The sequence below is a fragment of the Manis javanica genome, chromosome 7, assembly GCF_040802235.1.
Source record: "Manis javanica isolate MJ-LG chromosome 7, MJ_LKY, whole genome shotgun sequence".
Classification (NCBI taxonomy): Eukaryota; Metazoa; Chordata; class Mammalia; order Pholidota; family Manidae; genus Manis; species Manis javanica.
Window position 1 is genome coordinate 121,216,928 of NC_133162.1, and position 20,483 is coordinate 121,237,410.

The 20,483-nt window shown below is 40.8% G+C and overlaps 1 protein-coding gene across 14 annotated transcripts in view; it reads left to right on the plus strand.

Annotated features, from left to right (window-relative positions):
* The window catches only part of FMNL2 (formin like 2), a 281,458-nt gene that overhangs the window by 194,620 nt on the left and 66,355 nt on the right, over nt 1-20,483 (plus strand). For all 14 annotated transcript variants that reach the window (XM_073241458.1, XM_073241460.1, XM_073241465.1 and 11 more), the window contains exons 5-6: nt 3,429-3,512; nt 6,528-6,680. In XM_073241458.1, the coding sequence (XP_073097559.1) occupies nt 3,429-3,512; nt 6,528-6,680 (237 nt within the window). The remainder of the gene's footprint in view (nt 1-3,428; nt 3,513-6,527; nt 6,681-20,483) is intronic.

The window sequence follows — 20,483 nt, forward strand, 5'->3', positions numbered from 1 at the left end:
GCGGTGAATCTTGGTCTTGCTTACCTTCAGTCCCTTGCTTCTCATCATTCTCGTCTTGATTTTTCAGCCACTGCACCTCCCGCTGCCTCTCTGTATAGCACCTCTCTAAAGAAGGCTGGCAAAGGAAACTCACCATCTGGCCCTTTATCTTGTGTGTCTTCGGAATTTTGATCTTAGGAATTTAAGGCCAAAAAAGATCTCTTGAGACTTCATTTTCTACAGGAGAACAATGAGATCCTCAGATTTTGGGGCAGAGAGTAAAAAAGAATAGCAACTCTGAAACGAAGCTTTGATCTGTCTGTAATAAAACAGTACCTGTTGGTATCTGCCTTTAGATCCCTTCCTTGAATAAGACATTTTCCAGAGCTGTATTTCAGTCATCACTGTCTCTGTTAGCTCCTGAGCAGCTGATTTGGAATTGGCTTGATTCAAATGTACAGCATATGGTAATTACATCAACTCTGTGAGGTACTCGGGAAGTGATGGCAGACTGTCAGAGTGAGAAATCATTCCACTTTCCAAAACCTGTAATCATCCAGTTTGAAACTGTTTACATATTGGCAACATATAAAAAGTGGGTGTAGCATGCACAGAGGTGAAAATGGAAATAATCTACTGGAGGAACCCTAAATGTACATTATTGCATGATCATACATATAAATCTGCAAAGTGGGGCAGCCGTGTTGTTTTATGCCTTTAGATTCTAGATACTGCTTTGAAAGTTGCCCTTTTTGTATCTTTACCTATTTTCTTTCCCTATTGTTTCATTTCCACAGAGGTTCACTCTGCTCCTGTTCTCTCCCATACAGAATATCCCAAGAGTGGAAGTGACAGGGATTGAGGGGATGGGAGAAAAAGTGAAGGCTGTTTTCTCTTATAATCCACAGCCTTTTTGCTGAAATGACTTTGCTAACCTGATACCATTTGACAAAGGGTGTAAGGTGGTTGACCAGATATTTTTATCTTACTCTTAGCTAAATCACCTAGGGGTGTCTGAGTCAAATCAAAGACCCAAGGAAGATCTCTTTACTTAGAGAAGGAGGTTAACTGCATGAAATTAAAGCTCTCCAAGGCAGGGCATGTTACACTGCAGGCGCTTTTTGGGAGAACTAAGCAGCTGGCTCCTGCCTCTCACTTTGAATATGGTTTTTAAGGCCCTTTCTTTCAGAGTCAGCAAGTGGGGATGGGGTATCGATAAAGGCATTGAATTGAAATGAGAGAAGCTAATTAAGAGTCTTTATCTCTATCAAAATGTATGCTTATTAGCATTTTGAGTCAAGAGAATTGTAGCTCTGGCTGTACTCTTGTTTCCAATACTTTCTCCTGCTCTTCCGTCCATCCTTCCTCCCCCCACTTTTTAAAAATATAGGTGACTGACCTTCCTAAGTGAGGTGGGGTGCTAGTGGATGAGAGAATGACAGGGCCTCTTGGACTGTCTCTACTTTTTAGAGTCAGTGTCTGGAAAACCAACCAGAAGGAATGACGATGGCTGTTTTTCTCAACTCCTAAATTAGAGCCTTCTTATGCACCACTAAGATAGACTAATGTAGAAATGAGACTGCTCTGACAACACCGAACCCTGTGGGGGTTATAAAGATGACCCCCATGCCCAGCTGTGGGATCCCTGCTGCATACCCACTGCCAGGGGCAGTTTAAATCATGTAGCCAGAGCCCATAGGCCAGACCCAGTGGGAGGCCTGCGAGGAGCTAAGGGGCTTGAATTATAAGAGCAGCTAGTCATCTCATTTTCATAGTGAGTCCCAGCCTTTCCTTAGTGTCCTTACCAGTAGTAAAAAGAAAAAGGAGTATTTTAGTATTTCCAAGCTTCTAGTTATCAGCACTCAAAAATGTCCAATGTCTCCTGAGACATGGCTGCATGGAGAGTAATTAAAATAATTCAAATGAAAATAAGTATTTAGGAGCAGATGCCATGTGGCAGTTTTGAAATGACACTTCAGCCTGACCTGGAGCCAGCATTGTGAGTTTTGGTCAATATCATAACAAAGCCACTTTGGGAGACCCAGCAGTGGTGTTTCCTCCACTAATGTTGCCACTCCAGGTCTCTTTCAAATTAAATATTATTTGCTTACATGCAGCTGTGTTGAGTGCATTCATTTTGTGATAGCCTGCGTGATGCACCTGGGGGAAGATGCAAGACAAGCTGTCAACTTTTCCCACCGTGCTGCGTCCTGGAACTACCTGCAAACTTGAGTTTGCATCATGGCGATGACAGGACGAGAAGAAGGAGTGAGCTTGAGGGCAAAACCAGACACAGAGAAAAAGCACCCCAAAACTGAATTAAGAAATAGGCATCCTGAATCCACCAGATTTTTTTCATCTTGTAAGGCAGAGATGGCCAGGGGCTGCGTACCTTTAGGGACACACGTAAGCTTGTCCTCCTCTTGTTCTAACAGCTCACAAAACTGGCTTCTGTCGGTAGCTCTTGTGTCCGGACCTTTTTTTGGGTTGGTATTTGTGGAGGAAGGCAACCATTTGGAATGCATTTCGCAGGTGTACCTCAAGTGTCCTTTCTGTGATGGTAGCAGACCTTTTCAGGTATTATTTGTTGGGGTTTCAAACCCAGTGAAGGCTTCATCAGGTATCACCCATTCTTTGAAGACGAATCCCAGGAGGAAATCTGTAATGTGGGGTAACAGGAGCTTCTCCTCTGTGCTGAAGTTTCTGTTTGTCCACTCTACTTCATCTCTAGGAGTTATTACGAAGTGCAAATAAAATAGTGTAAACATTCTCAGTGAACTGCATTCAAACCCACCATTCAAATGCAAGGTGGTGGTATTTTAAAATGAATCTTAAAAAGCCTGGTACTTGTCCTCTTTCGGCTTTGATGACGGTATGCGGTCCCTGCAACTTTTTAAACGGCTTTAACATTCATGGAAAAAATTAACCAAGTCATTATCCCTATTGAATTTCCAGAAGCCCATAAACGCTGGTCTCTCATTGGCTAGTTGAGTGTTTTCTACAGCTCGGCGGGCCAAGAAGGACTTGAACGTGGATTTGGAATCACGCCTGGATTTGAGTGGTTATGTCGTCATGTCCCCCACCTGCCTCATTCCCCACGCACACGTGGCTCCCTTAACAAGCAGGATGAGGATCAATTGTAGTAGAAAGAGTACATTTAGTAAGTTCCTTTTTGTAGAAAGAAAATCTCATAGATTGTTCCCTAAGCACTAAAATGCAAGGAAGGCACATGTATCTCTTTTGGCCTCTCGTCTCGCACATTGAAATGTTGTGGCTTTCTTAGTTGCTATATCTAAAAGCTCCAACGTCATGTGCTAGAGTCTAGGCCTTACTCCATATTTCCTTTCAGGCAGTGAATGTTTCTGGTGGAAAAGCAAAAGGTTTCACTATGTCCTTTCATGGCAGAGCATGTGATGAACATCTGCAATGATTTTTTTATTTCTCAACAGATGGGTCAGAGAGTTTCTGAATGAAGAAAACAAAGGTCTTGATGTCCTAGTGGAATACCTGTCGTTTGCGCAGTACGCAGTAACGTAAGTGAAGCTTAGCTTGTTTGTTTTTGAATTTTATGTGGTCACACAAGATGCAAGTCAGTGGTAAAATTATACACTGCACTGAGGGGAGAAACCCAGAAGCAGATGTGGTAAGGTTTAAGCAACTTTGTTTCTATTCAAGTAACTAAAAGCAAATCACATAATTGTTATTAGAAATGCTTTTAGGGCAGAAACAAAATAGGGGAGTAAAAATCATCCTTAGAGGAGTCCTTATTTTAAAAAGTGCATTCTTTGGTGCTCAAGTTACATATATCCGTATGGGAGAATACTCTAGCAGTTATTGAAAGATGTATATGATCTGTTATTGAGTGAGTAAAGCAAGATGCAGAAGAGAGACTCCCTTTTTATTAAAAAAAATTATACATGCACACACACACACACACACACACACACACACACACACACACACACATATTGTATGTCAGAGAAAGTGATTGCATAAATAGATACCAAAGCCAGTGGGACTGGAGAAACGGGTAAACAAGAGGCTTTGCCTTTTTACTTCATATGTAATTGTATTGTTTTGACTTCCTCTTTATAAGGGAAAGGGGGAAAAACTGGGGAAGGGCAGGAAAAAAAAAAGCTTTTGTAACTTTATTTTTGTTAATTCATCAAGTTCTCCCATTTGCCAGGCTTCTGGAAAGATTTACAATAGGAATGAAAAGTGTATATTTGAATGAGACATTCTCTTCTCCATATTTCCTCCTTTAATCAAAAAGTATTCCAGTATCCCCAGATACACGCTCACACACACATTGAGGAAATAATGCTCTGCTTCTAATTTGACTGGAAGACATTTTGGCCCAGGTGATATTTTTCCCCTCACCTCTTTCTTAAAAGCAGCAACTTATTTTGTACACTGCCAAACTCCAAAGAAGCCTGAAGGCCCACCCAGATTGTTATTTTACAATCCTCATCACTTCCTTGAGAATCTGTAAGGAGAAAGCTTAACTATTTCTACCTTGTGGAAGCAGAAACTATTTACTGAAAGTAACTGGATTAGTTTCAGTTTTGCTAATTCTTGTGGGATAGAATAGAATAAGAAAATGGAATAGAATAAGAAAAACCAAGACAATTTATCTTCCTGAGAAATTTTCCTCTGAAATATAATCCTAGTTTTTATAGCATACCTCCCAAAGGTGGTTTCTTATCTATCTCAATTATGTCAAAAACTGTTCTCTCCATTCAACTTCATATTACATGACAAAACAAAATACTACTACCTTGTTGCGATAATGGAAAAGAATGGCCTGTCATGTAGTATATGTTTGCTGTACTTAACTCTTCACCTACATCACAGTAGAGCTCATGAACAGCTTTCCCAAATAAATGAGGAAAAGGCAGCGCCACACGGAATTCTTCATCTGTGGCATAAGATCAAAGCCAACAAAAGATGAGAACACGGCACCATGTTGGGCTTTGGACGCCTCACCTGAGTGACCTTCCCTGTGCCCTGTCCAGCCAGTTTAGAGCTAATCTTCTACCTTTTTTTTGGGTATTAGCTTTACATTTGTTACTTTTTGTTTTTCATTCCTTCTTTCTTTCTTTCCTTTTCTTTCTTTGCTTTAATTAGATGAAACATTATATACAGACTCATAGTTTATGTTCCTTCATGAAACTGATGGGCTGAAAAATATCTTAGTATTCCTTGGCATGTGACAGTTTTCTAGCCATGTAATGTGAAGCAGGCTCCTGCCCATCCCTAAAATGGGAGCTTTCACTCAGGTCTGTTTCCTGTTTCTGCTCTGACAGCGTTGGGGACCAGCTGAGAGGAGCGTAGCAATTCTGACTGGCTGAACGATATGGAGGCTGTAGAGTGATTTGGTGTTAGTGACGGATGCCCATTGGCTTACCCTCTCCAATATCAATTGTAGGCTTCTATTTTTAGAACTTAAGAATCTGTTTGATTACTCAATTCTCCCTCTTTTCTGTTCTGCACTGCTTCCTGCATCCAGAGGCTTGGCAGAATTGTCAGACCTATTCAGTGACTTTATTCATCATTTGTCTCTGCCATCAGGATTAGGATTTAATAGGTAGAGAGCATCACTTAGTTTACAGATGACTGTTCCCAGCAAATATTTTATTTTGCAATCATACTTTTGCAAAAAGTCCTACTTTTTGATAAAAAGTCGTACTTGCTATTTCCAATGTGTATGGTTGCCGTTTCTTCTGTGATAGCCTCCAGAATCTTCCAGATGGCATTAATTAGAGCCACCTTTTGTTTATTCCCTCATCAGGTGTTAGCTGGTGGAACTCTGGGTAGAAACAATTGAGAAAATATTTTTTAAGGAAGCAGAGCCACTGACTTTGGGACGGGGGAATACATAGAACACAAAGGCCTGTCTGTTTAAAAACTTTGTTCCTAAAATTATGCAAGAGTGAGCAACTTAACTTGCCATTTATTCTAACATGGTTAACATGAGTAATAACCTCAAAAAATGTCAGAGAAACAAAAGCCCTACTTTAAAGAGTACCACATTGGGAAGAGATTCCAAAATCAAAGCAAATCCATAACTTTGCAAGTAATGTATCACATATGGTTGGAAAAGTACACTTGCCAACACACTAGGAGAAAACGCTCAGTGAAAATTGATGGGTAGGAATAAATGAGTATAACCCTAACATATTGACTTGTTAAAGCAAAATGAAGACAGCTGTAAGATTTTTTCTCCTCCCCTCCCCCCCACCACAGCAATGTTAGCCATTGGTAAGTTAGCAAGCCTTACAGTGAAATACAAATAATATATCATTATTTAATTTTTGCTGTTCAGCTATTCTTTTGTCTGGTGCAGCAGTAATCATTTTGCATTTTCAAAGCGAACACTGAGTCCATGAAAATATTTCTGTATTTCCTTTTTAGTTTTCTTTGTCTGCAAAGACTACCCATATTAAGGTACAGATGGCTAATAGGAAGGAGTGAGTTATGCATGTGCCTGTGTGTATTGTGTGAATGTGAATTTGGGAATCTTCAGTGGCATTTCTCCTATGTTTTAGTTTTGACTTTGAAAGCATGGAAAGCACTGTGGAGAGCTCGGTGGACAAATCCAAGCCCTGGAGTAGGTCCATCGAGGACCTGCACCGAGGGGGCAACCTGCCCTCCCCCGTGGGCAACAGTGCATCCCGCTCGGGAAGACATTCTGCACTGCGGTGAGTTCCTTCAGTCAGGAGGGAGGCATGTTTGGTGGGATCCCCTGGGACAGCGGGGCCCTGGCTGCTGCTGAGGGTCCTGGGCCGGACCGCCACACCTTGCCACACAGGCTTGCATTTCCAATGACTCCAAATGAAAGGTTCTGCAGGAAACAATCATTGCATGTGGGCATTTCACTCAATGACTTCAGATAGCTTTCTGGAAACACCACGCCTTCATTCAGAAGGAGAAAATTCTGCCAGATGCCAGAACAGAGTAGTCTCCGTAGACAGGTAAGACTTGGAGACCAGGCGATGCTGACATGGTGGTCTGGGCTCTGTCTCTTGGGCAGAGGCAGCATGTTGAGATTCGAGACTCTCAGGAACTTGTCGCTGTTCATATGCTTCTCCCCTCCCTTATTCCAAGGAGCTCAGCTCTGTGTTCTTAGGGCCATGTTCTTAGTTCTAAGCGTGTAATGCTGTAGCGGTTATTTTTGTTAATGAGACGCCTTTAAGTAGCATTGCTTTCCTGAGGTGTTCACTTGTCAACTTTGTATTGCCTCTGAAGGATTCTTCTCTAGTCTCTCCTGGCTGAACTAACTACGGGATGGGTGCTGATCACCTTACCCCTAATGGGTGTTATATCACTAAGATTCTTCTTTCACTCGTACCTGCAATCATTCATTCAGTGAAAAATGTTTTTGAGCTTCTATAATTTACCAAGCACTGTACTTAGAGCTGACACACATGGGTAGGGAAATGAAAACTCCTGCCGGTCAAGCAGAGATGTCATCCAGAGCAGTTTGATAAAGGTTTCTATGTTCCAGGGTTTAATAATTTTTATTAATAAGCTTCTTATCCCCAAATGTTGCCTACTCTTTGTAGTTTGAAAAGTTTCTTTCTTTTGTTTCAGGCTTGAGCCAGCAAGTGGACACTGTCTCTGTCAGTGTTTAAGATCACTGTGGATATTGGGTCACTGCTGTATATAGTCTGTCTTTCAGGTTGTGTTCAGTGAATATGTGACTTTCTGACCTTTCATATTTGGTAGGCTTTTAATCATGGAAAGGTAAAGGGTCTATAATGAAGTTCAGTTCTGCTGAAGGATTTGATGTTTAAATAGGATGCTTCCAATCAACCATTCAGATTTTCCTTGTTGGAAATGCCAAAAATATAATGGGTTTAGAATGATTCAGTAATAATGAAGAGCAGTGTTTCAGTTCATCACATGGTATTTGCAATAGGCCAAGGGCTGTATAACCCGCTAGTCTGCATTAACTTTCTAAGGTGGACAGGGGACTCCATGGGCTGATTTGGAAATTCAAGAAAGGCCAGTTGTGCCTGAAGAATTCCCTTGGTACTGGAATGGAAGTCTTATCATTAGTACCATTATAATTACATGTAAGGGATTTAATTGATGAAGTCCATTTTAATTTGCTTTTCCATCTTTTCTTATCTGGAAAATATCATATATTTGGTCAGCTACCACCTTAACAAGGGTTCATTTTTCTGACTAGGGATTCATTATGCCTGTTTTTTAATTACTGAAGACTGGTCACTACGTGCCCATTTTTCTTGGTAGAATGGAAGAGTCAGGACAATATGGGAAACATCCCAGGTCCAAGGAGAGCTGCGATCCTGAACCCTGGCAGGCATGGCACAGGGACATCAGTGTCCAGCTTGCTTTGCATCACAGTTGGCTTAAGGTTGATCCTGCTAGAATTCATTTTAAATTGGAAAAAATAGACCAAAATCACAGAGACAGGCGTGATAGAAATTCTTTTCTGAGAAATTCAGGAACTGTACATCACGTTCTTCTGTTCCGTGTTTGAACAGTTTGAAGCTGAGGAATGCAGCATTTGTATTTCGTTTGACTATCCTTCTTGGGTTTCTAGTAACTCAAATCCATACGGCAGTAACTTTCATGCTGTCTGTTGACCTGAAGTTAGATGTTTGTTTCTGGTGATAAACAATGTATATCAATGATAATCCAGCTCTTCTGGCTCATAGATTTGGGCCTGGATTCTAATTTTGTATTCGGTCATTTGATAGCATGTGTGTCCAGGCATGTGGGTCACGCTGCTTTTCAGACATCCGAAGATTGTTCACATTTTTTTTCTCTTCCTCCTCCTTCCTCTCCCCCTTTTCTTTTTCTACGCCCCACATTCCTTCACTTTTTTGGTGTCCTTTTTGTTGCCCTTCTTTTCCATTCTGCCACCTCAGCTTCCTGTTGCATTCCTCAGCTTCACACTGTTCAAACTCTGATTGTCTTCTCTTCCTCTACTTTGCCCCTTCTGAGCTTTCTGTCTCCCCTTCCTCCGGTTCCATTCATCTTTCGCCACCACCAGCTTGGGTTTTCTGCCTGAGTATCTTCAGTTCCAGGGCCGCCAGAGCTGCTTCTCTCCCTGTTGCCTCTGGAGCAGCTCCAGTTTACACATTGAGGATGAGGCTTCAAAATGGAAAATCTTGTAAGTCACGGGTGAAAATGACACCCCAGAGAGCTTGGAGTGCATGGTGGCAGCGCACTGCGACTGCTCCCCGTGTGATAATATGATAACTGCATGGCTCAAAGTCCACTGCCTTTTAAGCTTTGATATACCCTGTTATCATATTATGATTCCTCATTTAAAAAATTTGAACCTCTTGAAGGTATACTGTATTTTTATTAATATTACCGATTTTTTTTTAAAGAAAAAAGGACATTCATGTTCTATAGATATGATTTAGTCTGGTGGCTTCGTTTGATTAGAATATGCCTTCCCTATCCAAATGCAGATTTGTTCCCTTATCTTAACCTCCAGACAATAACATGGATTCAGTAATCTTCTCCTTGAGCTATATCGTTTGGCAAAAAGAGTTAAGCTTGGAAGAAGAAAAATGAGATTTCAAGAAGCTTAAGACACTTTGTAAATGGGACTTGATTAAAGAAAAATGGAAAATGATTTTAAACAAAATGCTAAGTTGATGCCTACTCGCCTTTGTATTCAGACTTTATTTTTTAACTATTTAAGATGGATTAGTAAACATTTTAGGACATGACATTCACCTTGAGTTACATCAACTATTAGATTCTGTATCATCACAAATTTTTCAGCTTGTCAGGTAAAAATGTTGATATTGATGCTGCGGACCTGGGTTGTGCTGTCTCAGAAGCTTAAAGCCTGGTGTGCCCATGCAGTTAAGACAGGCTTCTGCTAACACGACAACAGATCTAGCCAGATTACCCAATCCTGTATACGCACATATGTGCACACTGGAGTTCTGAAGAAAAGGGTTGCGTTAATTTGGCCATAGGAAGAAGTATTTTTAATATTTAAACATGTCATGTTTAATGCCACTAGACAAATAAGCAGTGACATAGACACTGAATGAAAGTTCCGGGTTTTTAAAGAAAGGGCTGGAGCCCTGGGCGCCTAGAGGGCAGGGGTCAGATTTAAATTTTGGGTGTGGGCTGGGGTTGAGCCTCTGGGTAAGTTAAGGCCACTCCCTGTGGGGGTAAGTGAAGGAGCATGAGATGAGCGAAATCTTACGTTTGGGAAAGAGGAAGCTGTCCTTCCCCTGACAGAGGCTTTGGGATGGGGGTGGACAGCTGTCTAAAAAAAAATGGAGAGGCTGTGTCTAGCCACACAAAGCTGGACAGGCCTCGTGGGTTGCCCGCACTGACCCTGCGCGCTGTGGTGAGAAAACCAAGATCCTCATTTCCTGTAAGGTGCCTCTTCCTAAGATCTGCCAGAACAAGTTTCGCTCCTTTTCCGGAGATGATCATCTTCACAGAGTGGCATTTCATGAGTGGTCCTCATCTATCTACCACCCTTTATTCTTAGTGGATTTACATGAAGAGATAAAGAGTTCAAATTTAGATCCTTGTTTATACATTTTAACCCAGGAAAAGGATTACCAGTTTTGGATGTTTTTCATGGGAGTAATTATTCTAAGTATTTAAAAAATGGGTATAAAGATAACATTGATACAGTTTTTATCGAGGATGGGGTGGGGGGAAGCTTCATTGAGTGTCACTGTGTACCAGGCACTGTTCTAAGAGCTGCCTGTGGTTTACTGCCCGTAATAGCTCCGTGAGACAGCTACTGTTATTATTCCTACAAGGAAACGGAGGTTTCTAGTGGCTAAGCAAGTTGCCTGGAACTAAACAGAGCAAAGAAAGTCAGATTGGACCCCAGCTTCTACACCATGTAATCCTGTCTGATTAGTCACAGGATGATCCCCCACCCCCAGTAGATACACTGTTTCAGTATCGAGGTGTCCACCTGTTGTCAAGGAAGTTGTACTCTGCAGGGGAGACTTGGGATCCTTCCACGAAGATGTCCCCTCTTCTACTTCATGCGGAGGCGCTGTGGAGATCCGAACATGCTGGGTTATTTCATAGCTGTTAGAAAATCAGGTCATAAAGAAATGTGGAAAAGTGTTTCCTGCACAAATGACAGGAGGAAGACAAAAAATTCTATATTTATACACTTCTATTTCTACTTCTTAGCAAAAGGGAAGACATGGAAAGGAAAATTGATTAAATGAAAATAGTGACTTCTTTATTGAACAGGAGATTATGAGTGAAGTTTTATCTTTTCAAATTTTTGTTTTTATGATGTTTTAGAACTGACATAAAAACATATGTGACATATACCCATGAATCAGATAGGGAGCAGCAACGTAAAAATCTTGCATTTGGGAATTTGGCTTTTATCTGTTAGGCAAAGGAATGGGAAAGCACATGAGGCTGTGGGTCTCCCCAGGTGTGCGGAGTCTGGTGGAGGCACTGGGTGCGGATTGTGGGAAAAGAATGCTCAGGCAGCTCGTGCTTGGCCCTGCATGTGAGGAGTCTGAAACTTAGAACCTAGAGCAAAGGCCAAATATGAGGACATTCCAGAATTGGCTTGGTGTGGTCTAAACGTTAAAAAAAAAAAGAGAGAGAGAAAAAGTTTTGTATGTGATTGATTAGAAGATAAATAGAACCGCTAGTAGAAATAGAAAAGTTGGAATCTGGAAGGGATCTCAACTGTCATTTAGTTCAACACTTGGTGTGGCGTCTGAGGCCCAGCTCTGAGACCTTATTCTCTGAGGTGTTACCTAGTTCCTGCAAACTGTTTCCATGCAGGGGCCCACGTGGTTTCTTGACCTTAATTGCAGTAGATACTGCTCACTGCAGTTTTCCTGATTTCTGTGTAACAGTGATCTGTTTAAAGATAGGGGAGCACCAGTGCTGGTATTCTAGAAGAGTTGAGCTCTCTCAAGTCCTTACACATACTTTCATTTCTTCAGTAGCATTTTACCTTCAATTTTAATTATCAGGGGAAGAAAATCACTTAACCGCTTAACTTAAACCATTGTAGTATCACATAAAAAAGATCTTTTTGAGTTCTACAGTTAGAAGCTAAAGCGCATTCTCTCTTTATTCACAACAAGGAGGTTGAATGCATTCTGAAATGATCATTATTCCTTTTTTGTCTTTCCTCTTCTCCCCCAAAATTATACAAAATCAGGTCTTTTATAGTCTTCCTCATTGAGAGTTATCATCTGTATTTTATTCCACAAGTATTCCTTCTCCTTAGCTCCATTTATTCTAACTTTTCCCTATGGAAGGATATTGAATAATCTGCTCTATTTCTATAGACACCAACCTAAAGGGGGGGAAAAGGACAAAGAAAGAGATATACAAAATTAATCTCAAGGCTTGAATTCTCTCTCTTTACCGGATGAGATGGCAGACTTAATTGAAATTTTTATTAACACAATTTAGAAGGAGAGAAAATACTGTGAAAGGGGTGGAAGAAAAAAGAATGAGGAGACAGTCATTATAGGAAGCACTTCAATATTATTTCTGAGGGAGGGGGAATGTTGAGACACTCCTTGACCTGGTAGACGTTCGACCTGAAGATCTGCAATTGGCGAAAATGCACTCACTGTCAATAAAATAGGCTCCTAAAAAGAATCTGTAACTACAAGATTTCCATTTTACTAACAGCACATTTGTAAGCAGAAACAATAGTGCATTGGGTTGTTGTGTTTCCAGTTTTTATATTTATTTGGAGTTATAAAACGAGAAAAATGTGCTTGCATTAAGAATGTGCATTCCAGCTTTTCAAGCTTGGAGCTTATTTTAATGGCCCAGCTGGTGAAAATGGTGACAGCTTTCATTCTGTCTGGTGGGTGCACCATACCTGCAGATTTGTCAGGCATTCCCCACTATAAGAAAGATTAACTTCACTTCTTCTGACTCTTTACTGGGTCTGTTCTCCAGTGGAAAACTGACTGAGAGAGAGGCTTTGTGGAAATGGAAAAACAAGTCATGTGGCCAAACGCATTGCTGGAGCTCTGCCACGCGGATTCTCTGATGGGAGAGGATAAGGTCTGGGATCTGCCTCACATGTTTCAGAGATTAACAATTCCTGTAAAGAACCTGGCCCAGTAGGGAGCATCAATAAATGTTAATTATATAGGACTGAGAAACACTGAAGATGCCTCAGCAGATCCCGACATCTGTGGTTTAGTACCTTCATCAGCACGATTTATGACATAGTATCTGAAGGATGCTGTGTGCCAAGGGCTGAGGCTATAGGAAGACACATTAAATAATGTATTTCTATATGACTCACAGCTGATAAAAGACTTTGTTATACTTTCATCATTAGGCCTTCATGAAGCCTTTGGGAGGCAGGCAAGGATTACTAACCCCGTTTTACAGATGAGAAAGCTGGGGCTCAGAGAAGGTATCACTAGCTAGTACGTGGCAGAGCTAGGATTTATAATCAAAGTCTTCTAACTTCTTTCTACTATGTCACAGTGTCTTTACAATTTGAGTGAAAAAAAGTGTGCCTGTTTGTGTATGCTTGCACACTAACATATTAAGTGTCACAGGACTGTAACCAAAACTTGTGATTTGGAACTTGAGAAGCTAGCGTGGGCAACAAAACCTAGGGAAGATTCACGACGTGGTCTGGACGTGAACCAACTGTGAGTAAGACCGGGAGGAGTGACCAGGGAAGGGGTCAAGCAGGGAGAGTGGCGTGAGCAGTGGCTCAGTGGTAAGACTGCATGGCTTGTTTAGGAAACAGTGAATAGGTGAGGCTGGCTGGAAGTAGTTTAGTTTAGTTCATGTAATATTTTAAGTGCTAGGCTGTGGAATTGTCATTTTAGCTTATTGGCAATGATTTACTGGAGGTTTTTGAAAAGAGGGGTTAACTTGGGATGAACATTCCATTTAAGGTCACATGAGATAGTTGGTTTTCTTGGACACTTTTCACATTGGGGTATATCCTGATTACTTAGCCTCTCAATAGCACATGCCTTTGACAAAGGGAATGGAATGAAAAATCAGAAGATTGAGGCTCATAATGGCTCCTGATTCATATGGTGGGTTGGTTGTCTGTTCATTTACTTACTCTATTCAAAAAGCATGTACCTTTTAATTTACAGGTTCTGCTCTAGCTGTTATCTGGTCCTATAATGGGGAATGTAGATGAACAGAAAACTTCGATAACTAATAAAAAAAGGTCACTAAGATTTTTATGTACCTCCCTCTCTCCCTTTACCCCCACTTTGAACTGTCTGGGTTTAACTGTTTGAACTCTGTTTCTTTTGGCTACAGAGACAGAAAAGTCTCCTTTTTTTAGCATCATGTATTTTATGAGTTTAATTTAGAAAAAAGTATGCCCAAGTGACATCATGTCTGAACGGTAGGAGAGAAGAAACCTAAAACCTCAAATCTGGGTAAAGTTCTATTAGCCCGGATCTTGGAACAATAAAAGACTAGTACAGTTCCACCAAATTATGTGTCATGCCCAGTTGGCATTGCATTCCAGTTGGGTTGAACCCTTACAGTAGCTTCTAATTCTTATTAAGGTGTTCTGATTACTGTTCTTTATTTTTAGGCAGGTATTAGTTTGATATATGAATAGTTAGACTTCTTGTAACAGAAAAACAACCCTTTGCATTTTCCTGTTGCCATTAGGTCCTAGATATTACAGATCTCGCAAATTATGGCATGGATGCACCACAGAAGATCTTGGAAAAACCTCTTTTGCCGGACTCAGAGAAAGACTGGTTAGGTCAGTTCAGGCAACATTCATTCAAGGTTTTATGGTAATATATTGTCTCTGTGGATAATCCAAGCTCAGAGGGAGAGGCAGATGTGCTGAACCCACATACAGAATATCTCTAACTATCTAGACGTAAGTACATGTTGTTAAGACAATAGATGAGTGATCAGACTTATTTGAAGGCATCCCTGGGTGAGCGGCTGCTTCGTTTGGTGTTTCCTAGCTGCTCGCTGCCTTGAACACATCCAGTATTTGATCACATCCAGCATTTGTGTAGGACTAGTGGTCTTCCTCCTGTACTCCCAGAATTGTCAGGCACACTTCTTATCATCATTCTTATGTTTGTCACCTATTAGTATTTTTTAACAGACTGCTTATATTTTTTATTTTTTTTATCGTGGTAAGAACACTTAATGTGAGATCTACCCTCTTAAGAAATTTTAAGTGTACAATACAGAACTGTTAACTGTAGGCACAGTGTTGTGCTGCCGAGCCCCAGGACCAGGACAATGAGTACATCTTGAGTAACTGAAGGTGTATACCCACTAATTAGCAGCTCCCCATTTTGCTCTCCCTTAAGCTCTGGCAACACCAGTCTATTCTCTGCCTCTCAGAACTTGACCATTTTATAGACTTCATATAAATCGACTCATTTTGTCCTCTGTGACTGGCTTACTTTACTTAGCATAACATCCTCAAGGTTCATCTATGCTGTTGCACATGGCAGAATTTCCTCCTTTGGTAATGCTGAGTAATATTGCATTTTATGTACTTACCACATTTTCTCTTCTTTTTCTTTTTGTAACGTTTTATTTTGATATCATTTAAAACTAAAAAAAAAATGCAAGAGTAGTACAGTAATCCCGCTTATTCTCTTTACACTCATCCAACCATTGTTAGTGTTCTGCCCACTTATTCTTGGCACACTGCTCTTCAAACACACATTTTAGCCATTTGAGAGTAGCTTACAGAATCATGCACTTTTATATCTAATTATTTTTTGTAGATGTCCTAAGAGCAAAGACATGTTCTCACATAACCATCGGACAGTTATCAAAATCAGGACAAAATTTTCCTTTGGCAAAATTTTTTAGTCTGGTCTGGTGGGTTTCATCAGCTGTCCTTTTCAAACTCTGTTCTGGATCCAATGTAAGGATCATTTATTGTGCTTAGTTATGTCTAGAATGTCCTCTATTTGGGGACATTCCTCACCCTTTCTTTGTCTTTCATGACTTAATATTTTGTGTGTCTGTGAATGTGTAATGTTTTATATTTTTACTGAGATAGAATTGTCTTATAACATTGTGTTAGTTTCAGATATATAGCATTTATATGTTGCAGTTGAACACCACCATAGCATTAGCTAACACCTCTGTCAGGTTGTATCACCTAATTCTTTCTTTCTTTAAACCACATTTTGTTTCTCCATCCTTCTGTTGATGGACATTTAGGTTGTTTCAACATTTTGGCTATTATAAATAAAGCTGCAGTGGATAACTCGTTGAGATCCTGATTTAAGTTCTCTTGGATAAATACCTAGAAATGAGATGTGTCATCAGATGTAGTTCTATTTTTAGTTCTTTGAGGATCCTCCTTTACTGTTTTCCATCATAGCTATACAATTTATATTCCCATTAGCAGTGTATAAAGGTTCAATATTCATACCTCTTTGCCAACACTTCTCTCTCTCTCTCTCTCTCTCTCTCTCTCTCTCTCTCTCTCTCTCTTTTTTTTTTTTTCGATAATGGCCATTCTGACTGGTGTGAGGTGATCTCATTACGGTTTTGGCTTGTATCTCTATGATTAGTGATGCTGAGCATCTTTTATACACTGTTTTCCATTTGTATGTCATCTTTGGAGAAATGTGTATTCAAGTCCTTTGCCCAATCTTTTACCAGGTTATTTTTATTTTAATTTTTGCTCTTGAGCAGGAGTTCCTTATATATTTTGGATATTAACCCCTTACCAGATATACAGTTGGCAAATTTTTCTCCCATTCCATAGGTTACCTTTCTACTCTTCTTTTCTGTGCAGAAGCTTTTTAGTTTAGTCCAGTTTGTCTGTTAAATTCCTAAACATGAAGAACTAGTTCAAGATCAATATAGCTTCCTTTTTGAACTCCCCTGCAATGAGCAGTGGTTTAAAGACAGCAGAGCATGCCTCCAATGAGCGTTATGTATAATTCAGGTGATTAGCATGTACCTGGTAAGAGAAATTCCTCTGTATCTAATCTGCAATCAAGCAGATCCAAGAGAGCTACTTTCTTGGTTTTCTTTGCTGCCTTCTGGAGTGAAAAATTCTGGTTTACTCGCTTTGTCATTTGTTACTAGATTAAGTGGACTGGTTGGAGCTCACTAATCGGTCATTCCGAAAGGCTTTCAGAACAAACGCCTTCTTTCCCTGTAGCGCCTGCTGTCTGTGCTCTGCAGGGTGAGCCGCTCACTACCTGCTTCTCGGCGCATGCATTGTTGTGCATGAAGTAGGTGACTCAGATGGCAGTTGTCACCATAGTATAAACAGGACACGTATTGGTTTCTTAAAAGATAATTATAAAAATTGTTTAGTTTTTTATGCCTTAAAACTAAGCATTGACTTATAATGTTTTCATTTATTATTTCATGTATGTATAACTGGTTAAAGTCCTTTCTGTTATTATAGTAATAGAAGTGGTTAGAGTCATTTCTGTGTGGTTTTGATCTTCAATTTTGTCATCTGTTTCTTTGTGTAGTCACAGAAATTTGTGAATTCTAACTGGCAGCTCTTCCAAGGTGGTGTCTCGCCTTCAAATGCTAGGGCAGCGGTTTAGTTCTAGTTCCGTGCTTGACAGGACAGCAGGCAGTTCTCAAAGATGATGGAGAAAAGGGCCTGAGAAATTTGGTGGAGTTAGTTTCCCTGCAAGGTTTCTGACCAAATGCCTCTCAGAAAACAGCATTTCCTTAAAAACTCTTGAGATTCCAAAAAATATCCCTAACTCTCTTTTCCTCATTATTTTTCCTACAAATGGCAGGAAATTAGACTTAGGGGTGTTTTGTGCCTCCGGGAAACCCCTCTTTTGTGGCCAGTCACACAGAACCCCTGAGCTCTGCGTGTCTGTGTGGGGAAAGACAGGCGCTCAGGACAGCATTAAGGTGGGGTGCCCCAGTGGTCCAGGCATCTGGTCACAACCCCTCCGTAAAGACATCATTCCCTCGTGTTTTCCCGTGGAATCTGAGGGAGTTCTCTACGTCCTCACATCTCAGGGAACCTGCCTGGAGTCGCCAGAGAGACCTAATTGTTTCAGGACCTCGTTAGACCTGTTCCCGTTAACTTGAAGGAATTGGTGCATGTACTCAGAATGACTGCGTTAGGCAGAAAATGACCTCTAAGGGTCTGGTGTGGATGTCAGTGAAAACGGTGGAGTAAAGACCTCTGTAAATGCTGTCACCCACAAAAGCAGTGGAAAAATTGGCAAAATAGGCCAGAATTAACTTTTTCAGAGCTCTAGAAGTTAGCTAGTCTTGTAGCAATCTGGGGAGCATCTATTCAGGACAAATGAGTGCACCCTCGGTAGCAGCAGGAAAGCTGGCTTCATGGCATTTTCACCTGCCCTGTACCCACCCCTCCTTCTCCAGTTCCACAGTAGCCTTGAAAGCCAGTAACTCCATGATCACAGTGAGCACCCTCAGCCTGGCGGCCAGTGGAGGGAGCAGAATGGAACTGAGGTTCCTTCCAAGCCCCTCTTCCTCCTTCTCTAACTAGATCAAGCTGCAGTGTACCGTAAGATTTGAGAACTATTAGTGCAGAAGCTGATTTCAAGTCTCTGTTACGGAAATGTACACCATTAGCTGTTAGCAGAATCTGGGATCACTCTGGACAGTACACGGCATAGGACTAGGGCTCATCTGCCTCAGTGAGCCGCCGGAGCCCATGAGAAACTAGGCTGCCTCTCACTGGGGCCTTGTTAATGCACCACAGTGAACTGGAGGGATAGTCTCCAATCTGGCTTTGCTTAAGTAGTCTCTGTTTTTATGTAAAGTTTCATAATAGCTTCAGTAAGAAAATATTACAGTAATTGGTTTCACTTCATGTAATTGTGTAACAGAACACTTACCAAGTGTGTTAGTTTACCACAGAAGCGACCATACCTCTTACTGAGTCACCAGCTTAATCCCTGTGAAGCTCAGGTCTTTGTGGAAGGTGTAGTCAGACAGCTAAGCGAGGGTGGTCAATGCTGGCGAGAGGTGAAGCTAGCTTAGCCTGGGGGGCTGTGGTATAGCATCGGACGGAGCTGCCTTATGTACCCTTTCAAAGACAGTATGTTGAGGCGTATTTCCTTGTGTGAACATGTTATACATCAGTGCTGTGCATACAGTCGGCCGTGATGACTACTTTCATTTCAGCTCTTCACATTTTTAATTGTTGCTGTGATTTTTCAGCCCTGTCTAAGGGAAATCAGTGTGACTCATGCACTTGGTAGTTTTGTGGCACTGATCAATTACCCTCATTGATGTGGAAACTGTTGTCCATCTGGATGTTTGATTATTTGGAGCACCAGGGAATAGATTTTTGAAAGCCTAATTTTTCTGATGATACTTGGTGCTTTTGTTACATGTGTTGTGGAACTTGGCCTCATCACAAAAGCCCTAAATTGTATGATGGTTGATCAGGGCCACCTCTCCATCTAAGAGGCCTTTGAGAAAACATTCTGTAGGATGATGGAGATGGGAAAAGTACTATGATCACATTTCCTGGTTAGCCCTCTGTGTTCCAGCAGATCTAAATTTAGACCATCTGTAAGAGTTTGCTGTTCTTTACAACTTTTTTCTCTTTGTTTGGAAAGTAACAGTCTTCCATTGTAGAAAATTTAAAATGTAGACAAAAATAATGCATCAAAGGGCCATAAGATGGGCATGTTTTAAATCTGCATTGGTAATATTTCATGTTCAGTTCTGTTCACTGTCATGTTACCTCTCAATTTGTCCATTCATTTTATGTTTATTTCTTTAATCAGAGCCCCATTTAAAAATCTACTTTCATATGCTTAAAGATTGTTACCATCAGGAGGTCTATATTAACTCAGTCAAATTTGGTTTGATTGAGAAAAGGTTGACAATATGGGGATTTTAAATATGCTTTGCAAATCAAAAGCGTTTTCCTTTGAGAGGAGACTGTCATCTCTGTACCATGTTGTGCAGGTGTGTGGACTGGGTTGCAATACACATTGTAATGTGCATTGCAAGAGAGGGTGACCTGGGACAGAGCACATCTCAATACCAGGGCTATTGATACACTTACCTATTGCTTCCTAAGCTAAATGGTAAGTCTTTGAAAGCAGAAACAACATCTTTAGTTTTTGTTTTCCTTCAGCACCTCAAGTTTAGCATGATGAGTGAATACTTAATAAAGGCAACTTTGGGGCTTAAACAAGTGGTTTGGGTTTTATCTCCTATGGCTGTGGCGAGCATCAGAGGCATTTTTCTAGACTGCTCACCTTGTCTAGGCAGCCTTATTGTGGTTAAGTGGATCTAGTGAATTGTTCTTAGTCCTAACTCTGTTGGTGTTTTAGATCCCTTGGGGGTCTATGAAAACCAGCTCCACTGGGATGAGGTTTTTGGGTAGTGTCAGTTTGTGCATCTGAGATGAATTTAATTCAGCTTATCCAAAAAGAAACTTGTCCAAAAAGCATAAAGGTGATAAGTTTTAGGTGATAATTAAAGCAAATAAATCAGATATCTAATTAGATTGCCAAATTCCACAAAATGTGCATGCTGAAGAGTAGATTAACGTACATGCAATC